The sequence below is a fragment of the Vicia villosa genome, linkage group LG4, assembly GCF_029867415.1.
Source record: "Vicia villosa cultivar HV-30 ecotype Madison, WI linkage group LG4, Vvil1.0, whole genome shotgun sequence".
Classification (NCBI taxonomy): domain Eukaryota; kingdom Viridiplantae; phylum Streptophyta; class Magnoliopsida; order Fabales; family Fabaceae; genus Vicia; species Vicia villosa.
In genome coordinates, this window is record NC_081183.1 from 2,815,538 (window position 1) to 2,838,493 (window position 22,956).

General features: G+C 33.3%; 2 protein-coding genes across 2 annotated transcripts; one reads left to right on the top strand and one right to left on the bottom strand.

Annotated features, from left to right (window-relative positions):
* Positions 1-3,503: 3,503 nt before the first annotated feature.
* LOC131594320 (uncharacterized) lies at positions 3,504-7,614 on the top strand. Its single transcript, XM_058866416.1, has 9 exons — positions 3,504-3,748; positions 4,134-4,307; positions 4,418-4,817; positions 4,916-5,196; positions 5,434-5,502; positions 5,646-5,702; positions 5,879-5,931; positions 6,023-6,098; positions 6,256-7,614. The coding sequence occupies exons 1-9, from the start codon at positions 3,687-3,689 to the stop codon at positions 7,196-7,198; spliced, it is 2,115 nt and encodes a 704-aa protein (XP_058722399.1). The 5' UTR covers positions 3,504-3,686; the 3' UTR covers positions 7,199-7,614.
* A 1,507-nt stretch (positions 7,615-9,121) lies between these two features.
* Positions 9,122-14,941, bottom strand: LOC131594867 (mediator of RNA polymerase II transcription subunit 25-like). Its single transcript, XM_058867071.1, has 8 exons — positions 14,786-14,941; positions 13,044-13,177; positions 11,443-11,470; positions 11,287-11,332; positions 11,080-11,219; positions 10,761-10,961; positions 10,543-10,608; positions 9,122-10,351 (listed from the first exon to the last, which is right to left on the bottom strand). Exons 1-8 carry the CDS (start codon positions 14,939-14,941, stop codon positions 9,251-9,253), a joined length of 1,872 nt encoding a protein of 623 aa, XP_058723054.1. The 3' UTR covers positions 9,122-9,250.
* Positions 14,942-22,956: the final 8,015 nt, after the last annotated feature.

A 22,956-nucleotide genomic window follows, 5' to 3' on the forward strand; every position in this document is an offset into this window, starting at 1 on the left:
ATTTTTTGGATGAATTCAAATAATGAAAATAACTTCATGGAATTCTCTCTTCAATTGAAACTTCATGTGACAGATAAGATCTAAACTCCAATATATTACAGAATTTGAAAATGGATTTTGAACATTACTGGAAATCATAACTTTAGTAAAGCATAAATATTTATGAAATAACATAAACTACTAAATTGAATATCTGTAGATGTCTCAAATTACTGGAAAGCAAGTGTAAGAATGCACCATGAAATCTCTATAATTTTAGTGGAAAAATTACCTCTCGAATATGTGAAATCTCCTACAATGTGATAGTTTACTTGAAAAACTTCAAAATGTTTTTTTTTTTTTTTGAATCTGGGTAAAATGAAAGGAAGAAAAAAAATGAATTTTGATTATGTTGGAGTCGGAATCGATGAGTATATATATATATAATATATATATATATATATATATATATATATATATATATATATATATATATATATATATATATATATATATATATATCTTATTTTGTAAGTTAGCTATTTATTTTTTATTTTATTAATTTAATTATTTGATTGGATTTGATTAATGCTCGCCGGATTTTTTTTCCATATAGGTCTTATATTTTATTTATTTGTATATAGTTATGAACACTTTTTCAAACAAATTTAACAAATGTCGCACCACCAATCCTATCTCATATCTAAAGTTGAAGAAACTAAGTTATGGCATAGGAAGTTTGGACACTTGAATCTCATAAGCATGAGGAAGTTTATTACCTAAAAAGTTATTGTTGGCATACTTGATTTCAAGATCGAAGAAAGTAAAATCTGTGGAGATTGCTAGGTTGGAAAGCAAACTAAGATGTCTCATAAGAAGTTTCAACATATTACCATTACTCATGTTCTTTAATTACTTCATATGAATCTTACCAGACCTATGCAAGTTGAGAGCCTTGGAGAATAGAGAGATATTTTGTGTGTTAATGACTACTCCAGATACATCTGATGGAGTTTATTCGTGAAAAGTCTCACACATTCACTACTTTTGAAGCTCTTTTGCCATCATTTACAAAACAAAAAGAGAATATATTGGAAAGATCATTTGCATTTGAAGCGTCAATGAAAGAGAATTTGAGAGCTCCAACTTCTATTCTTTCTGCAGTGTTGAAGGGATTGTCTAGTTCTCTGCCCCCGTCACACCTCAGCAGAATGAGATTGTCGAAAAGAAGAGTCGTATTTTGCAAGAAATTGAGCGAGTTATGCTTCATGCCAAACATCTTCCATATCACTTTTGAGTAGAAGAAATGAATATTACTTGTCACATTCGAATCGAGTAACAATTCAGTCATGTATGAAGGTTACTTAATATGAGCTATGGAGAGGAAGGAATCCCAAATTTAAATCTTTTCATGTGTTGGGTAGTGCATGATATATTCTTTTTTATCATGAGCAACCCAAGAAGTTAGATCCAAAGATAAATGAATGAATTTTCTAAGTTATTCCTTTAACGGCAGGGTGTATAAAGTATTTAAAAAGCACACAAAATCTATGATGGAGTCCATAAATCTGACTGTTAATGACGATTAAGCTTAAGTGATTCCCAGCAAAGACAAAGATCCTAGTTTCACTGGTCCAAATGATAAGAAAGATGTTCCAAACAATATGGAGAACAACGTACAAATAGCTTAAGAAGATGGAGATTCATATGATGAAAAGAATATTGTTTGGGAAAGAAAAGAATCATCATCAATTATCAAGAAAAATGCTTATATAAAAATTATAGAAAATTTAGATGAAGAAGTCACTGCAAGAAGAAAAGAATCAGTTACTTATATAAATATTTAAAAAGTTCACATTTTTTTATTTTTCGTTTCTACACCTCAAACCTCTCTCCGACCTTTCACTTTCCACATGGAATTATTTGAATCTCTCTAACAACATGGTGGAAACAAGGAAAGGAACGAATACTTTTGGAAATTAAGACAAGAAGAACTTGAAGAATAAAGCCTCCAAAAAGGATGTTGTTGTTATGAATGCTCATGGAGTTCACATGAAGGGCATAATGATTCGAAGAAAGGCCGATGGTAAGTTCGAAGGTGTTTCTACTTTCATCAAGCCTAAGGAGTTCGAGCGTAAAACTCTAAAGAAGGGATAGGATTCTACCCCTCTTTTCATGTAGGACCAAATTTTTTGTTTTATATGCTCGTCACAATAAATAATATTTTTATTTATTAATAGATTTGAGTTTTCTTTGATTTTATATTTTTCATGTTTTTTTAAAGAATGGAAGTTGTCTCTATATTTTTATTGTGTTTTGTTTGTTTTCCTTTTAGATTTTCCCTCTTATTTTTTGTTATTTTATTTTTTGTGAGTCAGTTTTAATTTTTTTGAAAAAGTGAATTACATTTAGTAATTAGAATTGGACTTTTGTCAATTGAGTGAGAAAAATAAATTTTATGAATTTAGTGAAAGAGTGAAGAAAAAAAGAATGGTGTGAATACAATAAGTGGACAATAAACGTTGAGAAATAAAAAAAAATAAAGAGAAGATGTGTGTTTTTTTCCTTTCAAAATTAGAGAATATATTCTCATTATTTGAGATGACAATGTCATAATTACTTGAAAAAAAAAAAGATTAACGGTTTGATTCTTTAATAAACGGTTCGGTTTAAAAAATTATCTTCAAACGATTTGGCACGGTCCAAAATTTTAAAATGGTTTAAGAAACCAATAATTTAGATTCAATTCAATTCTTAATAAATTAAAACGGTTTGATTTACTATAATTTAGTAGTCGCTAGGCTCAGCATGTGAATAAAGGTTCTTCCACTATAAGCTTTGTAACTCTAAGTCATTAGATTCATAAGGCTGCATAAAAAATTAAAGACTCATAGCGTGACCAAATCCATAATAAAAACGTTATTTAAATTATAAAATTCTCGTCAAACATATATGATAAATGTTTCCTTAGGTAAATTAAAGCAATAGCAAAAAGTCAAACAAAACATTTTAGACCAACTCCCACTTCTTTCAATTTTCTTTCACATTTAAAAACTCCGTCCAATCTATAGATATTTATTGAATCTTCATAAATAAATAATCTACAAATGATAAACTTAACTTTAAAATCAATGTCATAAATCATTTTTACCTAAACTTAGAAAAAAAGTCACTTATTTTTACGTGCCTCTTCTTTCAAGCAAGAGGTAACTACTTAAACCACGCGTAACTCATCAAAGATCTTAAAATTCAATCCTAGCCGTCCATGAGATTCAGAATCTAATCTACCCTCATCAACGGTCCAGATTCTCCTAAAGATCACGTTGGCGAATATAGCATCACCACATAAATAGTTGGGTCCCACACCTTACGTGTAATCCTAATCCATTTCAAGTTTTTCATCTCAAAAACCGTAGCTAAAAAGTAAAATATAGAATTCTGTCCAATTACGTTCCGCCACGTGGCATTCCGACATAAACCACCGACCTCGTCCTCGTAGAAAAATAATAAGTACTTTTTGGCTTTTTGTTTTTGTTTTGGTTTTGTGAAACACAAATCTCTTCATAAACCTTTATTCAAATTTGTTGTGTTTCACTTTGATCCGATTCTGGGTTTCGTTAATTTCGTTGTTTTTCTGCTTATTTTTGGATTTGGTATTAAAAAGATTGGATTTTGAAGAGGGGTTTGAAGAAAGAATAAAGCTTTGGATGAAAAGAAATAACCCCATGATGCAACGTTTGGTTGATCATGTCCTCGTCGTCACTAAAGAGTAAGTTTTGCATTTGTTTTTGTATTCTAATGAAGTTTTGTAGTGCAATTAGATTATTATTAAGAGGGTTTTGGAGGAAATGATTAAATGATAATCAATTTTTTAGGTGAATTTTTATTGTTTGAACATGTTTATTGTTGTTGGATTCTTCTGATTGTATTATATTGAATGCTTAATTGATATCATTTGATTGCTTAATGGAGTTGAATTTCCCTTTTGGTTCTGTTATACTTCAATGCAATCCATTAATGTTTAAGCATGTTTTTTTCATTTTTGGTGTTAATTAATTGCTAATTATAAGATTTGGTAAAAATTTTGCTTAATTTGTTGGTAAGATTAAGCAAAAAAATCATGGTTGTTAGGGTTTTAATGGTTTTCTGTGCAGGTCAGTGAAAGCTGTTACTTGTGAGTCATTGAATAATATTGTTAGGATAATCAATGGAATATCTGCACTTCTGTTGGCATTGCTTCCTGGAAATGCAAAAATACTTGAAGGTATTCATGGTTGGGAACTCAGACCGACTTTTCGAGGACCGCGGTTTCCGCGTTGGATGGAGAAGTAAGACTTTTCGGTATCGCATTAGTAGTTATAGCACGGAGTTTTGGTATTAAATGCTGTCGAATATCGGTACTATTTTCTTCACCGTGTTTTTTTTCTTTCTTTTGTAGTGGCGCGTCGTCTTTCAACCAATTCATCCACGAACTTTCTATGGATTCCGATAACTCAGGTCTCGAATACTCATCGTCTGGAGAAGAAGATAGTGATAGATATGAATGTCCTCCGTCTCCCGCGTCTCATAGTTCTAGAGCCTCTGAAGCTGCTTTTGCTAGAAACAGTAGGCATCAGATGAACTGGATCCAATATATCTTACTTTGGATTTTACTCCCTGTAAAGTTCTTGCTGAGGATTCCGCTTCGTCTTCTCCATTTTGCTTATTTTGTGGTGTTAAAAGCGCTACATATCTCTAGAGAGAAACGCCCTTCACGTTTACATGCATATAGGAGGGTGCAAAGTATCAAGGATCACTTTATCCACCGTGCTACTGATAGGAGACGCGGCATTGTAGAGGTTTGTAGCGACAATTTCTATTGATTAAAATTTTCATCATGTTTATTCATAGTTTATAGGTAAATTCATACAAGTGTAACTTTTATTTTGTCAAACAGGATCTTCATCTCGGCATAGAGATATGTATAGAAGCTGTCTTCGATGTTGTTCGCAAGGGAGCACATCTTCTTCTATCTCCGACAAAAGCTTTTGGTGCATTATTCAGGTTGTTTTCATCTCATGAAAGTGGCAATGAAGAAATTCGCAATTCTGCTGAGGATGCATCGACTTCTACATCCATGCTAGGGGATGAAAACCCTGTACGTTCTGAGAGGAAAATCAACTATCAGTCTTTGAATACCGAGGCGCGGACATGTCAGGATGTCATAACAGATCTCGGGTAATTGCTGTCATGTAGCTTCCTTTATATGCAATATGGATTGCTTGCAACCAGAAATCTCACAAATTCGTGTAGCCAGAACATCGGTGTCCGTTGGATCGAGCCCAAATGGTTAAAATTTCAAATCTAGACCGTCTGATCTCGATCCAACAACCAATCCAAATTCCTTTATATATGTTTGTTTTATTTTGGCATCTTATTTCCCAACTTCGTGATTTCTCATTATACTTGTGACAGGTATCCGTATGAAGCTATTCATGTGATTACTGCGGACGGATATATTCTTCTTTTGGAAAGAATACCTAGGTAAAATACTCATTTTTTACAGAAAATCAAATCGATCTTCGTCAATTCAATGATACACCCCCTTGAGTTCAGCACTAATTTATGATTAACTACTATAGAATTCAGAAATGGATGCGTCTAATCCCTGTAATCTGATTTCACAGGCGAGATGCTAAAAAAGCTGTTTTTCTTCAGCATGGGGTTTTTGATTCATCGATGGGGTAAGTTATGTTATCTCTATGTTGCTCGGTTCTTGCTTGATTATGCGACTTAATTTACTAATACAAGTCGAAGGATTTATTTAGTATAGTATACATGTTTGAAAACTCGTATTTGGAAGAAAAATATTTCTGCAATTTAGTTAACTTATAAACTTTTTTTGTTTATTTTGATTCAGTTGGGTATCTAATGGTGTTGTTGGCTCTCCAGCTTTTGCAGCCTATGATCAAGGTTTGTTATATAATTGTCAAGTTAATATATGTGCTGTCGCAAACAAATTTTTTTCGGAATTATTAATGCAGAGTTTTTGTTCTATCTGCAGGGTACGATGTATTTCTCGGGAACTTTCGCGGTTTGGTTTCCAGAGAACACGTCAACAAGAACATGTCATCGCGTCAGTAAGTTCTCATTCTCAAAACAAATTTGTTTTGTTTTTTGAGTTTGATTTGATATAATCCTCAAAACAAATTTGTTTTGTTTTTTGAGTTTGATTTGATATAATCTGGTTTTCATCGTATGCGATTTTATTTATGTAATGGAATTGATGTGATGCAGATATTGGCAGTACTCCGTCAACGAGCACGCGACGGAGGATATTCCTGCTATGATAGAGAAAATCGATGAAGTGAAAACTGCAGAGTTAAAGCTTAGTAAACCTGATATTGAGGAGGAAACCGATGACGATCAGCTTTACAAGCTTTGTGCGATTTCTCATAGTTTAGGAGGAGCTGCTATGATAATGTATATTGTTACGCGAAGGATAGAAGAGAAGCAACATAGGCTTTCAAGATTGATTTTACTATCTCCGGCCGGTTTTCATGACGATTCTAACATAGTTTTTTCTATGGCAGAGATTCTATTAACTATTGCGGCTCCCGTTTTGTCTCATGTTGTGCCTGCGTTTTATATACCTACACGGTTTTTTCGCATGCTTGTCTTTAAGTTAGCTCGGGATCTTCATAACCTACCTGCCGTCGGAGGATTAGTTCAAACCTTGATGAGTTATGTTGTTGGTGGAGATAGCTCAAATTGGGTTGGAGTTTTAGGGTTACCGCACTACAACATGAACGACATGCCGGGAGTGTCTTTTCGTGTCGCCCTCCATCTTGCACAGATTAAACGTGTCGGAAGGTTTAGAATGTTCGATTACGGGAGTGCTTCTGCCAATAGACAAGCGTACGGTTCACCCGAGCCTTTGGATTTAGGTAAACACTACGGACTCATCGACATTCCCGTTGATCTTGTTGCTGGACATAAAGACAAAGTTATAAGACCTTCAATGGTAAAGCGACACTATAGATTAATGAAAAGTGCCGGCGTAAATGTTTCGTATAACGAATTTGAATACGCGCATTTGGACTTCACGTTCTCGCACCGCGAAGAACTCTTGTCATATGTCATGTCACGCATGTTGCTCGTTGATCCGAACTCAAAGCATCAAGTGAATCAAAGGGTTTCAAAATCGGGGAGAAACCGACAAGAAGAAGCTAGCGAGTAGGTTGTACAAAAAGTTTATTCAAATGTTGTCGAACTGGAAAGCTAGCCGAGTCGATCAGTTAAGATTTTTGGGTGTGAACAACAGTTTATTCAATGATTATAGAGGTGTAATGTGTACTACTAGGGGTCATCTTTTTCTTTCTCATTTGGAGGAAAAGTTGATCATGAAAATATGTTACAAATTTACATGTTGTAAAATAGTGTTCTGATTATTAGAAATGAACAAAGGCTAAGTAAGAGTGTAGTTTAAATTTGTATCATATGTGTTAGTAGTTCACTAGATACTCTTGTGGCAATTTGATGTAAATCTATTTTCTCTTAGTTGAGGAAAGTGATTCTCTCAAAATTTGGTTATGACATACATTTGCTTGTAATGAATTTGAAATTATCTATAGATATACCTTGTTGATGTAGTCATGCATGATGTGTTTCATTTTTGTTTTCAAGTACTTATTTTTAGCTAAGGTTTTGATGAACATGTAGGGCTTGCCCATTTCAGTTTTTATGTTTATGCAAAAACACGTTTGAAATACCTCTCGGAGACGAATCTGGTGAGGTCGCAATTGAATAGGTTAAACTGAGTTTATTTAGGGATTTGAGCAGCACGATAGAAGTATGCGTGAGCTCAAGATGAAAGAGTGTATTGTTTATCCCTCGATCGGGAGTCCTATTTATACAACCGTAATGATGAACCACAACTTTAATGAAATGACCCTTGGAATCCCTCAGTAATGACAGCTAATGACAGCTGTCGTAACCTCCGCCGCCCTCTATTTAAAAAATGTAACGCCTTGTAACAGGTCAAGCGAGTCCTATATTTGTAACCGTCAAAGCGGACTAAGACAACCGGCTGCGGAGGTGGGGAATATAGAAGCCCTCCGACCTGAGGGCTTGCCGAGTAGAGGAGATGATCCGACTAGAAAATATGTATCTGACCTGCTCGACGGTATGCCACCAATCCGACCTCTCTACCATAACCGCTTATATTCATACCGACCTCCCATGTCGGCTTAAGTATTTTTGGTATGTACAATATATATTCAAGATTATTAAGTACCTCCCATGTATTTTTGGTACTACAATATATATTCAAGATTATTGAGTAAAAGTAAGTTATACTTGAGATAAAAAAAATATGAACACCAGATTCATCCCATAAAATAACAAGACTGTTGTTTGTTTCTTCTGATTATGTTCCAGGTTCTATGAACAATGTATCCTGCCATATATATTAAATAGTTAGATTCAAAAGAAAACTTCAAAAGAAAAGCTATAAAATTAGATACTACTATTTGAAATACTATACTCACCCCAGGGAAGACTGTTCCAACAAAGAAGTTTTCTCTTTCAGTTGGAAACAAGATTATTGATTGATATTGTTGATCAATTTTTGCACACTGCATGGACACATCACACATCAAATATTTAAGACTAGGTATAAAAAAAACATTGAACTCTTGTTGTCTATAAAAGTGTGTGTGACTCACCAAATATCTGTTTTTCAAATGCTTGTACAAATCAACACTGTTGTACTTAAGCGCATGGAAGATAACATTACCTATTGGATGGTAAAATCTGAAATTTAACAATATTAGAATATGTAAGCAAGTATAAGTGAAAATAGGCATCATTGTGCTTAAATAAAAAGTACTTTTTTGTATGGTTGACAGCCTTAAGTGGTAACAAATGGCTTATCTCCAACCTATTACTCCATCTAAGAGTAAGCCTGCAAAATGCAGCAAAAGTTAACAATGCCGAGTTTACGAAATTTATGGTTATACAAAAGAGAATCCACATACGTGAGTGATGTCGTTGGTTTTCTGAAGGCCTGTTACATGGAAACAAACAAGGAAAATTTTAAGCTATATATAAATTTTGATGTCAAATATTTCAAAAAAAAAAGTATATTCTATCATACCCTTGCTTTAATGACAGTTACGCGGCTCGAGTTAATTTTTCCTGTTAAATTTCCCTAGATCATGATTCATATATTATCAGCAACCTCGGAAATGCGGAGAATCTAAATTTGTAAGAATGATAGATCGTTTTTCTGTTAAAAAAATGAGAATAGTTTACTTACCTCCCAAGTATGAATGTAGTCCTGTAAATCGTCGAGGGGCGAGAAGAAATTCAAATTTGAGTTCGAGTTCAAGTTCGGATATGATGGAGATATGCTTTGTGCAGAATGAATCCGATAATTTGTTCCTAACGGAGGCGATAAATTGACCGGAGTCATATTATTCACCGGATACTGGTTGTAGGCTTGAAAACATTGTCCGGTAGGTTGCGTGGGAAAGTTTCCGATTGATTCTCTAGCAAAACTAGGAAACATTGGAAACTGACTTGTTGATGATGAGTATGGTTGAGGTTGCATCTGTGAGTTTCCTATTAAATTAGGATATGCGAAATTCCCATTGGAAAGGCTAGCTTGGAATTGAGAAGAAGAATCCAATGTTGATGAGTTTGTCGTAATCACGTGTGGATTATACCATGATTGCAAACTGTTTTCGCTAAAAAGTCCTGTCGAAGATCCTTCTCCTGTATTCGAAACAGGAGTTTGTACTTCGAACGGCGTAAAGTTTACTACCTTAGATGAACATGCAGTGAATTCAACATTTGATGTTTGATCATCTGATGTATTCAGAGCTTTTTGCAATTCATTTTCAACCTCTATTAGTGCTTCCGTCGAAATTTGTTTTTCTAAAAGGTTTATCAGATCATTGTCTTCTTCTAACGGTGAAAATGTTCTCGGCCTTTTCATCGGTGGAAAAATATCATTATCGCTATTGAGCTCGGCCATGATATCTTCATATAGATTTGTGTGAACTTGAGAGTTAAGGAATGCAACATTCGCCTGGTCCGTGCCATTCGGAAAAATCAATTCCTCAAAATCAAAAGGTTGCGAGGTGCTTAAATCATTGCAAGCTTCGCTTATTTTTGCTCCTATCGTCGCCTGAGATGCTACAGATTCTTCTAAAAGTGTTGAATCAGATGCTATATTAATTGATGCAACACTTGTTGAAGGAAATTCCACTATTCTCTTTTCTTTAAGTGCAGTGTGTGCTTCTCTAAAGTTTTTTGACAGTAAAATTGTCAATTGTCCTGTGCTGTAACTAGAGATTGGAGCATTTGACAATGTTAATACATTATTTCCCTACAAGTCCATAAAAATAAAAATCGTCAATATACTCACTGAAACGTCACATTCAATATATGCAGTAGTACACTTCATATTAAAAATGTGTCTGATGACTTCAGATTAAAAATGTGTCTGATGTCTGAGACGAACCAGTATTACGTACCATAATGGACACTAGGATTTATATATGAGAGAATAATTCTTACCAAATTAAATATGGCTCCAAAAATAGGAACTGGATTAGGAGTTATCACTGATAGGGACACAGCTAGCTGCATGAAGCAACATGAGCATATTAGAAAGTTACATCTTTTGTAGCGACGACTACAGAGATGTTCAACCTAAGTGTAAGTTACACGTAAGATTTAACGGCTCTGCAATCGTTGCATAAAGAATGTAAATCAGTCTTGTTTGAGAATATTACCGGGACACATTTTTTGGCGACTTCGAGAAAATCGACGTGACAAGCCTGTAATCGTTGACCAATAACTTGAGCTCTAAGAATCATTGGCACACAGACATGCATTGTCTTAGGAACAGGATCACCTGTAGCAACTAGAATACAATGTCTTTCTGCATTGTAGTATTCTCTTTCTGTCATTGTATCACATGGTTTTGGATACATCTGAAAAATTCAACCAATATTTAAAATTTTTTTAATTAATTTTTATTTCTTGTATATTTTTTCATGCAAATATATAAATATAGTTGAATTAATAATTGAACAATGAGAATTAAAATACCACAAGAGCCTCTGCTAAACCTTCTGTAATGCTAGATTGATTTATATCATTTCCATTGAATGATAGATGTGACAATTTTTCCATGTATTTGTTCACATCTTTTGTCCAGTTTATAAATTGCATGTCATAACCTACTTCCACTGAAAATATTCAATAAATTACCATGCAAATTTTATAGCAAAAAAAAAAAAAAATTATAAGTATTACCTAGTTCAGCGTTTGCATTATAAAATACTAGTCCAAGATAATTTTCCTATAGAGAAAAAAATATAAAGTGTAAGAGATGATATATTATTCATTGGTAGAGTTAAAATTTGAATTATGTTATGATAATTTAAAGAAAGAAATTATTAAAATTATTACATGGTCTTGTCTTTCTCCAGCGAAGCACCTGCATAATCAACCAGCGAAAAAGTGAAATTTTAATGCATTTAGAATCATGATGAAATTATTTCGTTAAATTAGCAAATTTGAATTCACGACATCCAACTTATTCATTTTTTAAAGATAAAATTCGAGCTACTAAATTTGTTGACAAATTTTTTATGTTAAACGAGCTCAGTAATTAGTTGTGCATGAAAATCTAACGGTAAGATAGATTAGCGATATTCTACTTATTCATCTTTAACGGGTGAACTTTAACGGGTGAAATTTCAGCCACCACACCTTTTTTTTTTTTTGGGTCTTTTTGTGACTATTTTCTTATTTATGTGAATTTTTATTAAAAAAAGAATTACATATTATTTAATTATGAGATTTGGTTGTTTGTCAATTGAGTGAGAAAAATAAATTTCATGAATTTAATGAAAGTAGGAAGTTGTATTCTTAGGGAAGATAAAAAGATATGGAGAGAGAGAGAGAGGTGTGAACACAATAAATATATAATAAAATTTGAGAAATATGAGAAAAAGAAAAGTAAAGAAAAGATGTATTTTGTTGTTGTCTTTAATGTTAGAAAATATAAAAAGTTAGAGAATCTTTTATTGTTATTTATAACACTTTTGCTAATATAAAAAGAATGATAACTAAATTTATAACACTTTTGCTTTTTCTTGACTACAAAGAATTTTGCTTACAATATAATATGTATTTTGAATTTCAACAACATTGAAAGACAATTTGGTTGATTTGTAAGACATTTCTATTCACTAAAGGAATTCATTGTTTCTTGAAAAAATAATAGCTAAATTATGGATCAATGATGCAAAATAGTTTTTTTACAATTTTTTTATCAAAATGTACAATATATTTTATAAAGTCAACTTTACACTCATGTTAATATAATTTTACATATAATATAAAAAAAAAATTGCTTTTTGTAATCTTTTTGACTAAAAAGAATGAAACCAAAATTTAAAATTTAAAAATATTCAAATATATTAGAAAAATGGTCAAATCTATATAACTTAACTTTTCTTTTCATGAAAAAGTTAGCACCATGGCACTTAAATTTTTATTTTTTTTTACATTCTGAAGTCTTTCATATAAATAATAATAATAATAATAATAATAATAATAATAATAATAATAATAATAATAATAATAATAATAATAATAATAATAATAATAATAATAATAATAATAATAATAATAATATTTAATAAATCGTACAATTTTTATATCAATTCAATATTGTGTTGATGACCTACATAAATGACATTATAATAAACTTTACAGAAAAGCAAATAACAAATAAATATTAAAGGAAATCTGTCAAAAAGAAATTTAATAAAATTTTTAATTTATCGTTTTGTGGTATAGTCTTGACTATTTTTAGTGTTTTAACTATTTTTTCTTTTGGCCACATTTAACCAATTAAAATATATCAAAAATATTTTTTTATAGGAATGCTGTTTGCTTTGAAAAGAGTATAGATAGTGATAAGTGATAACATAGTTATTGTAAATAATATAATAATGAGTATAGATAGAGAATTATTAAACAAGAAATATAAATCTTCAAACCTGACAATTTTTTCAAGATAGTTTGAAACGATATGCATCCAATATTGTTCCATTGCTTTGTTGCCATCAACCACTATATTTAACCATCTCTTATTTTCCATTGATGAATTTGTAATCAAATTTATTGAAACAGTCTACAGATAAAATATACAAATATTTAAAGAGACAAATTTTTGAAAAATAGAGGACATAAAAATTTGAAATTAAATAATCCAAAACAAAATATTCATAATTCACTGTATTTTTTTTTTCTTTTCGCACTCTGATTCTTAAGAAAATGAATCATAATAATGTAAAATTCGTACTTCGACCTTGATATCTTTAAACCTTCGTTCTTTGGCAGAAGTTGATTTACTACTCTTCTTGAATTTTCAATAATAATATTATAATAACATTATCTTTCTGACCTACAACATTATAATGCATGTAAGAAAATGTAAGAAAATGATTTATAATCACACACATCCAATACCAAAAGGAAAATAATATGAACATACATTCACCCCAATTTTAAAATGTTTCATTATTGAATACTAAAAAAAGAAACTTTTAATTATCTTTTCCTAAATTATTAGTTGACCAACTTTATTACTTTCTAAACTTTCATTAAATATTTTATAATTTAAAAAAGGACAAATTCATCCCTTTTTAGGCTATGTTTAGACTTTAGATATAAACCAAAAAATCGAGCAGAGAAGAGGATTAATGGAGCAGAACATAGCAGAATAAAATAAATATGTCATTTTATTGTTTGAATACTTCATAATGAAATAGAACAATTTTATCATTCTATCTAAATTGAAAGGTACAAAAAAAATGATGGAAAGTGACAGAATAGAATACAATGCATTTCATCTAATATCGCTCTATATCATCTATTTTTTGTGGATCAATTCAAATAATGAAACATAACCTTATTCCATTTTATTCCGATATTGGATGAAATGTATCAAATTCTCTCTTCAATTGAAACTTCATGTGACAGATAAGATGTAAACTCCAATATTTTACAGAATTTGAAAATGGATTTTGAACATTACTGGAAATCATAACTTTAGTAAATCATAAATATTTATGAAATAACATAAACTACTAAATTGAATATCTGTAGATGTCTCAAATTATAACATCAGTACCATAACAAAGACTGGAAAACAAGTGTAAGAATGCACCATGAAATCTCTATAATTTTAGTGGAAAAATTACCTCTCGAATATGTGAAATCTCCTACAATGTGATAGTTTACTTGAAAAACTTAAAAATGTTTTTTTTTTTGAATCTGGGTAAAATGAAAGGAAGAAAAAAATGAATTTTGGTTATGTTGGAGTCGGAATCGATGAAATGTTTTTTTTTTTTTGAAAAAGAAAAGAGAAGATGTGAAAAAGGATGATATATATATATATATATATATATATATATATATATATATATATATATATATATATATATATATATATATATATATATATATATATATATATATATATATATATATATATATATATATATATATATATATATATATATATATATATATATCTTATTTTGTAAGTTAGCTATTTATTTTTTATTTTATTAAATTAATGCTCGCCGGATTTTTTTTCCATATAGGTCTTATATTTTATTTATTTGTATATAGTTATGAACACTTTTTCAAACAAATTTAACAAATGTCGCACCACCAATCTTATCTCATATCTAAAGTTGAAGAAACTAAGTTATGGCATAGGAAGTTTGGACACTTGAATCTCATAAGCATGAGGAAGTTTATCACCTAAAAAGTTATTGTTGGCATACTTGATTTCAAGATCGAAGAAAGTAAAATCTGTGGAGATTGTTAGGTTGGGAAGCAAACTAAGATGTCTCATAAGAAGTCTCAACATATTACCATTACTCATGTTCTTTAATTACTTCATATGAATCTTACCAGACTTATGCAAGTTGAGAGCCTTGGAGAAGAGAGAGATATTTTGTGTGTTAATGACTACTCCAGATACATCTGATGGAGTTTATTCGTGAAAAGTCTCACACATTCACTACTTTTGAAACTCTTTTGCCATCATTTTGTTGAACGAGTATTGTGGTACTTTTCGTTTATCGTTTCCACAGGGATTATTGTGATATCACCGCCGTTCTATAGTCTATTTTGTCGTGAGTTAAAGTTATCATGGGGTTTGGTTTTGATTCTGGTAACGTAATTCTTTAATCTCATGCAAGAAGTGCTAAACTTGGTATGTGGTTTTAAAAGAATGTCAAGATTAGATTTGTTTTTGATAATTTGCTTCTAAGATATTTTCTTGATCAAATATGTGAACTCATGAATGATACATATAATCACAATCCTCTCAATATGTTTCATGTCTAAACCATATTGTGAAATTTGCCATTTTGATCCTTAAATGATCTCTCAACCTAACTATCAAAATGACAACACTCAAGGCTTAATATAGGCAAATATCAACTCACAAAGCTATTTCTAAACTTTACTTGTTGATAGATAAAAAACCTAGGTCAAGACTTGAAAACATTTTCTCAAATAGAATACAAATCTCATAAATAAATAAACACCAGGTTTTTCACCATATATATATCATCACTTGTTCACATACAAAAGATCAAAAGAAATACAAACTAAAAGCAAATCATCTACCTCTAATCTTGACACCAAGAAGGTTTAGCCACCCATTCCCATGGTGACTTGAGCAACAAGCAAACTATCAAGCTTTATGAACATCAAGATGGAAGTCTCCAAGATTGATGGGTAAAAACTTGAATTTTACTAACAATGGAAGTTTTTGGGTTTTCTCACTCCAAAAATATTATATTTTGGTTCAAGAGAGAGATATATAAGATGGAATGGTTCTCAAAATATCTAACTAGCACTATATAGCATGGCACATCAACCCAGATTCACCCGGCGGAAGAACAGCTTCGTCGGGCGAAACCCACTTGTAATACGGTGAACTGACTTTTTATCGATCGAAATGTCGCGGTAAGCAAGAGTCGCCACCGACTTTTATTTTATCCAAATATCGGAAAGGCTAAAAGAACAGGAAAAACCTTTTAAATAAAAAATAGGGTTCGGGGGGTAATTATGCAAAGGGAAGGTGTAAGGCACCCTTTGCATCCATGGTTATCCATGGGCTCTTAACTTGCTTTGCTCTTTTTGTTTCAGAAAGGTAGAAGAAGAGGATATGGACTTTAGCTCGTAAATGAGCGTAGCCATATTGAAGAATTTTGAGAAAGAATATTTGAAAATATTTAGAGCAAGGCAAAGCAATTTAAGAGCAATTCACCTTATATTTGAGAAATCTGTTCTTTCAGCCTTTCAGAGCGAAAGGGTCTATCCTTGCCATAAGAGGGCAGGAAGCCTTTCATTTGGAGGTTTAAGGGTCATCGAAATATCCTTTGCCATAAGACTGTCCCATGCCATAGAAGGGCAGGTAGTCTAAGGCAAGGATCAGAATAAGCCTTTTCGTAGGCAGCCAGAAGATACCTCAGCCTTTTCCGTAGGCAACATCCGAGGGTCGAGGTCTTTTGTGTATCGAAGGCAGCATCATTAGGGTCATGACCTTTTTATCGAGGCAACACGACTGAGGTATCCTCGAATTCGAGGGACATGGCTTATTCTGCAGAAAAAACGAAGGCAACAGGCAACAGGCAACAGGCAACAGGCAACAGAGAGGGTTACCCAAAAGCGTGCGTGTGTGCACCAATCATGTGATTCAATTCAGATTATATTATCTTGTGTTTAGTTATTCTAATTAATTTAGGGTTGCACTCCCTATTTTACTAACCACGCAGTAATATAAAGCAATAAAAGGGAAGGGGACAATGAAACCAGCGGATCCCCAATGGGGTTTGACACAAGTAATAATAAAATAAAAACGAGGGGCAAAATTTAGGGTTACCGACTATGCGAGGCTTTGACATTTGGCAAACCTGAAAAGGCGAAAAAATGGCAAACAGAAATAGGGTGAGTGCATTATCGGTTCGGAGGCAAACATTATAACCCTAAAAATAAAGAATAATGAAATTTAAAAATAAATAAAGTAAATAGACACTTAGCTTCGGATTTGATCTGATATGGTTGGCGGGAAGCTTCGGGGTTAACCCTGAAAGAAACAAGGCAGGAAAGGAATGAAAGCGAAGCAAACCCTAAAAGTAAAATAATCTAAATATAATTTAAATTGAATTAGAATTAAATTACTTAACTTCGAGATTTGTTGAAGGCGCACGCTCGGGACGAACCATGTTGCTAACCCTGATAATGCACAGAAAAGAAAATAAAATCAGTGTAGGAACTGATCTTCGTAAACCCTGATTAGGGTATGAAATAAATAAGAAAATACAAACGATTTAATTAATTATTGGTCTCACGACCTAATTAATTAAATCGGGGTAAGAAAATAAAATCGAGTGCAAAAATATTTTTTTATGAACTTTTATGAATTTTTATGAATTAAATAGAATATTTTTGAATTATGAAATAAATTATTTAATTAAAACAAATAAATAAAATATTAATTATTATAAATAAGCAAACTAGATAATATAAATAAAATAATAATAATTATTTTATTATTATAAAAATGTTTTTATGAGAAAAAGAAACAAATAAAAACAAAGTATATATATATATTTATAAATAAAATAAAATAGAGTATGTAATTAAAAATAAAAAAAAATTAGAAAATTCTTAGCTTTTTATCCTGTGTGACACGCGCGTATAGAGCATGGTGCGTCCTCAGCTTCAGATGCGATGGATGGAGCTTTGGTAAGATCTGGTGGCTGAGGATGCGTGGGTGCACGCTAACGCGTGTTTCATATCGCACCAGATCCATCTGCATTCCACGAGTTAGCGCGCGCAAGGAGGTTTTGAATGGGCCAGTCATACGACGACACATCATCGTCGTCTTCACCCAGACCCTACAAAAACATCTTTTACAGCGCTTTTGGCAAGATGCGCTATAAAAGTCCCTACATTCCACACCTGAAAAATAGCGAACATGACCTAGAACCGATATAAATTTTTCGCGAGGCCATGGTTGAGACCGTCTCAACCTCACGAATCTAACCATGGCATCCATTTGTCCTGATTTTACCTGTGTCTAAAATCCCCAATTTGAAGCTTCGAACCCTAGCATGGCCAATTGTTCATAACAGCATAATAACATCCAAATATTTCCAGAATTGATAAGCACAGTATAACAAACACAAATATGCGTTTGGATTTGAATATGGATGCATGAATATAGAGAATCGAATTGGTTTAGAACTCGGTTAAAAACGACTTACAGTGCTTGATTCGTGTGGTTTTGTGACTCGAAAACGATTGGGAATCGTTTAATGATGTTCAGAGAACGGATTGGGATCAATTAGAAGCCTTCAATTCCTTTGTAGCCAAGGATTGCAGTTTGAGTTTTCCTTGAACTTTTTGGCTCGGGTTTGGAACTCTTTTGCTGCCAATTTCGTCCCCTGGTGATCTGAGGGTGTTGTGTTTATATATTGGAAGGAATTAGGTCAACAATTATAGAAGGAATCTTGCCATATCTTTGATTGAATTTTGAAAAAAATATGATTGAAATATGATTTTAAATCTTTCCAAATTTACTCAAACTCAATATTTTTCACTCATTCTTGGAGAAAACGAAATCACATGGAATATGGGGACAAATAATGATTGGATTTGATTCAAATTGGTATTTTAATTGAATATTTTGATTTTCATGATTTATATAAATTATTTATCATATTTAAAAGATAAAAAATTCATATAAAATCAAATAAATGCCAAAATTTCGTGGGAGTTGGGTTTGAGGCTTTAGATGACTTATGGATCAAGTTTGAATGAAAACATCTTGGGCCCATTTGCAAAAATTTTCAATTTTCTTCACATTTTTCCCTCCAAAATAACCTGACTTTGATAAGGCTTATTTCTCTCAATTTTTGGGGTATGGAGGTGTTCTAAGACATTCTAGAAACCTTAGAGTGTCCTCTAACCAGTGTCTTTGGTCTCATATCAAAATCATTTTCCATTCTTATTTTATGACCTTTTGAAAAACATGTCTTTTTGTTGACTTTCGAAAAGGACCTATAATGTATGAAGCCATATCTCTTAAACCATTGACCTATGAGCTTTGATTCTTGTACTATTGGATAGAGGAATGAATTCCCTTTAAAATGAGCTTTGGTGGGAATTTTTCTGATGAAGTATGAATATTTGGCGAATTTTCAAAGTTTGGTTGACTTTTTCAGTTCATGCCCAAAATAGTAACTTTTGACTTTTGACTTCTCTGATCTTTCCTTGCATCATCATGATCAACCCTTGATCAAATGATGATTTTAGGGTTATGAGGATGTTGTTGACCAAATATCTTGAGTTTTGACTATATATTGACTTGAAATGACTGTTTTGCCCTTGAGAGTCGACTGTTGACCTAACCAGGATTTGAGGGACTAAATTTGCTCTGTTTGACTTGAAACTTTATATGGAGATACTTTGGGATGTTAGTGACCCTATGGAACCACCTTGAGCCATTGATTCAATGATTTTCCATCGAATTAATCAAACCCTAGTTCAGAGCTTTTGTATAGGAGAGTGTGTTTTGGAGCTTTGTCTTTTGATTTGGTTTTATGTATGAAAAATAGCATGGGCAAATTTTGGGGTATGACAGCTGCCCCTGTTCAATTATCTTAAACCTGAAGATGTAGAGTGGTCTGTATGCCAGTCGGTATCTGAAGGTGGAAGATGATTGAACACTAGAATACCAAGAAATTTGCCCTAGCTGAAGTAAGGACTTTTGTCGGAGATGGGCTTGTAGATGCCATCTGATAGTTGTTGGAGTGTGGATTGTTGCGAAATTTCTGCTTTTGCCGTCTTCTCTTTTTTTGTTTGAATGTTGAGGAACCGTCAAAGGTGTCGATTCAAGTCTGTGTTGGGTTATTTAAGGAACCGTCAAAGGTATCGACTTAAATTTGAAATACGTCGTTAAGGAACCGTCCAAGGTGTCGACTTAACTGAGGGGGTGTTGTTAAGGAACCGTCAAAGGTGTCGACTTAACTCTTGATGTGGGTTGTTAAGGAACCGTCAAAGGTGTCGACTTAACTTTGAACCATATTATTGAGGCACCGTCAAAGGTATCGACTCAGATATGCAGATAGATTGTATAAGGAACCGTCAAAGGTGTCGACTTATATCTGAAGTGTGTTGTTAAGGAACCGTCAAAGGTGTCGACTTAACTCTTTGATGTATTAAGGAACCGTCAAAGGTGTCGACTTAATACTTGAGAATAGATTGTTAAGGAACCGTCAAAGGTGTCGACTTAACTCTTTTGTAAACAGATAGTAATATCCTGAAAAGTAGAGGTTAGTTTTCTTATGTCATGACATGATGCATGCAATGTGTTCGTGTGACGGGATTCTCAAAATGAATGAGGACCTCGTATGTTATGTATGCAATTGTCGCGTTGTTTTATGTATTATGTATGAACGTGTATGCAATTGTATGAATATGTTTATGACATGTGATATGTGAATATGATTCATGTTGTCTTGATTGAGAAAATAAATCTCTGTATCTTTGAAGATGTTCAGCTGGGGATTTACGGTTTCTGCTTGGGGATGATCAGTAATTTGATGTTCCCTGATTGGGATACAGAGAAAATAGGGATGTAAACCGTGTTGGGGAGCCATGCCTTTGTTGTTGGAAGACATCTTCTTAATGATTGCTCTGTGGGGATACATCCATGTCAATTGATTTGCAGGAGGATTCTTTGACTACCTCGGACATTGTCTCTTTGCCTTTCCTACTAATAATCTAATGGATATTCTTATGGAAGAAAATAAATGATAATCTCATTCATATGCATATGTTCATTCAAAAATTATCATTGGACGTTTGCGTATTCGAAAAGACAAAAAGAAAATGAATTTGAAAGAAAGAAGTAAATTGTATTGAGAAGAGCCATAAATAGGCAAGATAAAACATATTGTGTGTTTCTGAAAAGGTACAAAAGACAAAAGAAAAAGTAGCTATGTAAAAATAATCCTATTGAGTTTCCACTCTGCTATTGCTATTATGTCTTCGAGCATCTCATCCCATGCTTGTCGGAGAAAGATGACTGAGTTGATCTGAGCCCTTTGAACTTGTTGTTGTAGATGCGTCTGATTGATGGATGATATGAACGAGACATAGCCGTACGCTTAATCCTTAACTTTTGCCTAGACCGCTCCTTCAGGTTTTCAGTCTAGCAGGATACCCTTTTTTGCCCAAGTCGCCCTTTCGGGTTTTCAACTTGACGGGTGTACACATTTTTTTGTATATATATCCCTAATTTTTGCCCAAACCCTTTTGGTTTGCCGGGATGCCCTTACTTTTGCCTAGGCACGTCGACCTAGCGGGTCATGTTTATGCGTAGTATTTTTTGACTATGTCTGCATTCACAGGTTGCGGGAAGTCCTCTCCATCCATAGTAGTGAGTATCATTGCTCCTCCAGAGAAGATTTTCTTGATAACGAATGGTCCTTCATAGGTGGGAGTCCACTTGCCCCTAGGATCACCTTGTGGTAGAATTATTCTCTTTATGACCAAGTCACCAACTCGATAAACTTGTTGTTTGACTCTCTTGTTAAATGCCTTGATCATACGTTTCTGATACAGTTGTCCATGGCAAACAGCCGCGAGCCTCTTTTCGTCAATCAAGTTTATCTGATCTAGTCGAGTCTGGATCCATTCATCTTCATCTAGCTCTGCTTCTTTCATGATCCTTAATGACGGTATCTGAACTTCAATTGGTAATACCGCTTCCATACCATAGACTAATGAGAACGGGGTTGCCCCAGTTGATGTACGTGCGGAGGTACGGTAACCATGAAGAGCAAATGGTAACATTTCATGCCAATCCTTGTAAGTCACAGTCATTTTCTGCACAATCTTCTTAATGTTTTTGTTGGCGGCCTCCACAGCGCCATTCATTTTTGGTCTATAAGGCGAAGAATTGTGATGTTTGATGTTGAATTGTGTGCAGAGCTCAGTGATCATCTTATTGTTCAGATTGGTACCATTATCAGTGATGATTCTTTCGGGAATGCCATACCGACAGATGAGGTTATGTTTAATGAATCGAGCCACCACATTCTTGGTTATGGAGGCAAATGAAGCAGCTTCTACCCATTTAGTGAAATAATCGATGGCTACTAAAATGAAACGGTGTCCATTGGAAGCAGTGGGCTTAATTTCTCCAATCATATCAATGCCCCACATTGCAAAAGGCCAGGGAGCAGTTAGTACATTTAGAGGAACGGGAGGCACGTGTACTTTGTCGGCGTATATCTGGCACTTGTGACAAGTTCTTGAATGGTGGTGACAGTCAGTTTCCATAGTAGACCAGTAGTAACCTGCTCTTAGAATCTTCTTGGCCAAAGTATGTCCACTAGAGTGGGTCCCAAAAGTACCATCATGCATGTCTTCCATGATCTTTTCAGCTTCTTTCTTGTTCACACAACGAAGCAGGGTTGAATCATGGTTGCGCTTGTATAAAGTCCCATTGCTCAGAAAGAATTTGGATGCGAATCTTCTTAAGAACTTCTTGTCATTAATGGATGCCCCTTCAGGGTATTCTTGAGTCTCGAGGTACCTTTTTACTTCGTAAAACCATGGTTTCTCTTCAGCCTCGTCGTCAACTATCTCATAACAATATGCGGGTTCGTCGTGTCTTTCAATGATAACTATAGGAGCCTCATTGTCCCAATTGACTTTGAACATAGATGACATAGTAGCTAACGCATCGGCCAGCTGATTCTCTTCTCGGGGAATATGTTCGAAGGTAATCTCTTCAAAATATGGAATTAGAGATAGCACAAACTCCTTATAGGGTATGAGATTAGGATGTTTTGTATCCCATTCCCCTCT

Excerpts from the sequence above, each read along its gene's own strand:
- LOC131594320 (XM_058866416.1), top strand. The coding sequence starts at position 3,687 with ATGAAAAGAAATAACCCCATGATGCAACGTTTGGTTGATCATGTCCTC. Across the intron at positions 4,308-4,417 it reads TTTCCGCGTTGGATGGAGAA|TGGCGCGTCGTCTTTCAACC; the intron begins GTAAGACTTTTC and ends TTTCTTTTGTAG. Across the intron at positions 6,099-6,255 it reads AAGAACATGTCATCGCGTCA|ATATTGGCAGTACTCCGTCA; the intron begins GTAAGTTCTCAT and ends GATGTGATGCAG.
- LOC131594867 (XM_058867071.1), bottom strand. The coding sequence starts at position 14,941 with ATGAGTAATGGTAATATGTTGAGACTTCTTATGAGACATCTTAGTTTG. Across the intron at positions 11,471-13,043 it reads TATCTTGAAAAAATTGTCAG|GTGCTTCGCTGGAGAAAGAC; the intron begins GTTTGAAGATTT and ends TTGATTATGCAG. Across the intron at positions 10,962-11,079 it reads GTTTAGCAGAGGCTCTTGTG|ATGTATCCAAAACCATGTGA; the intron begins GTATTTTAATTC and ends TGAATTTTTCAG.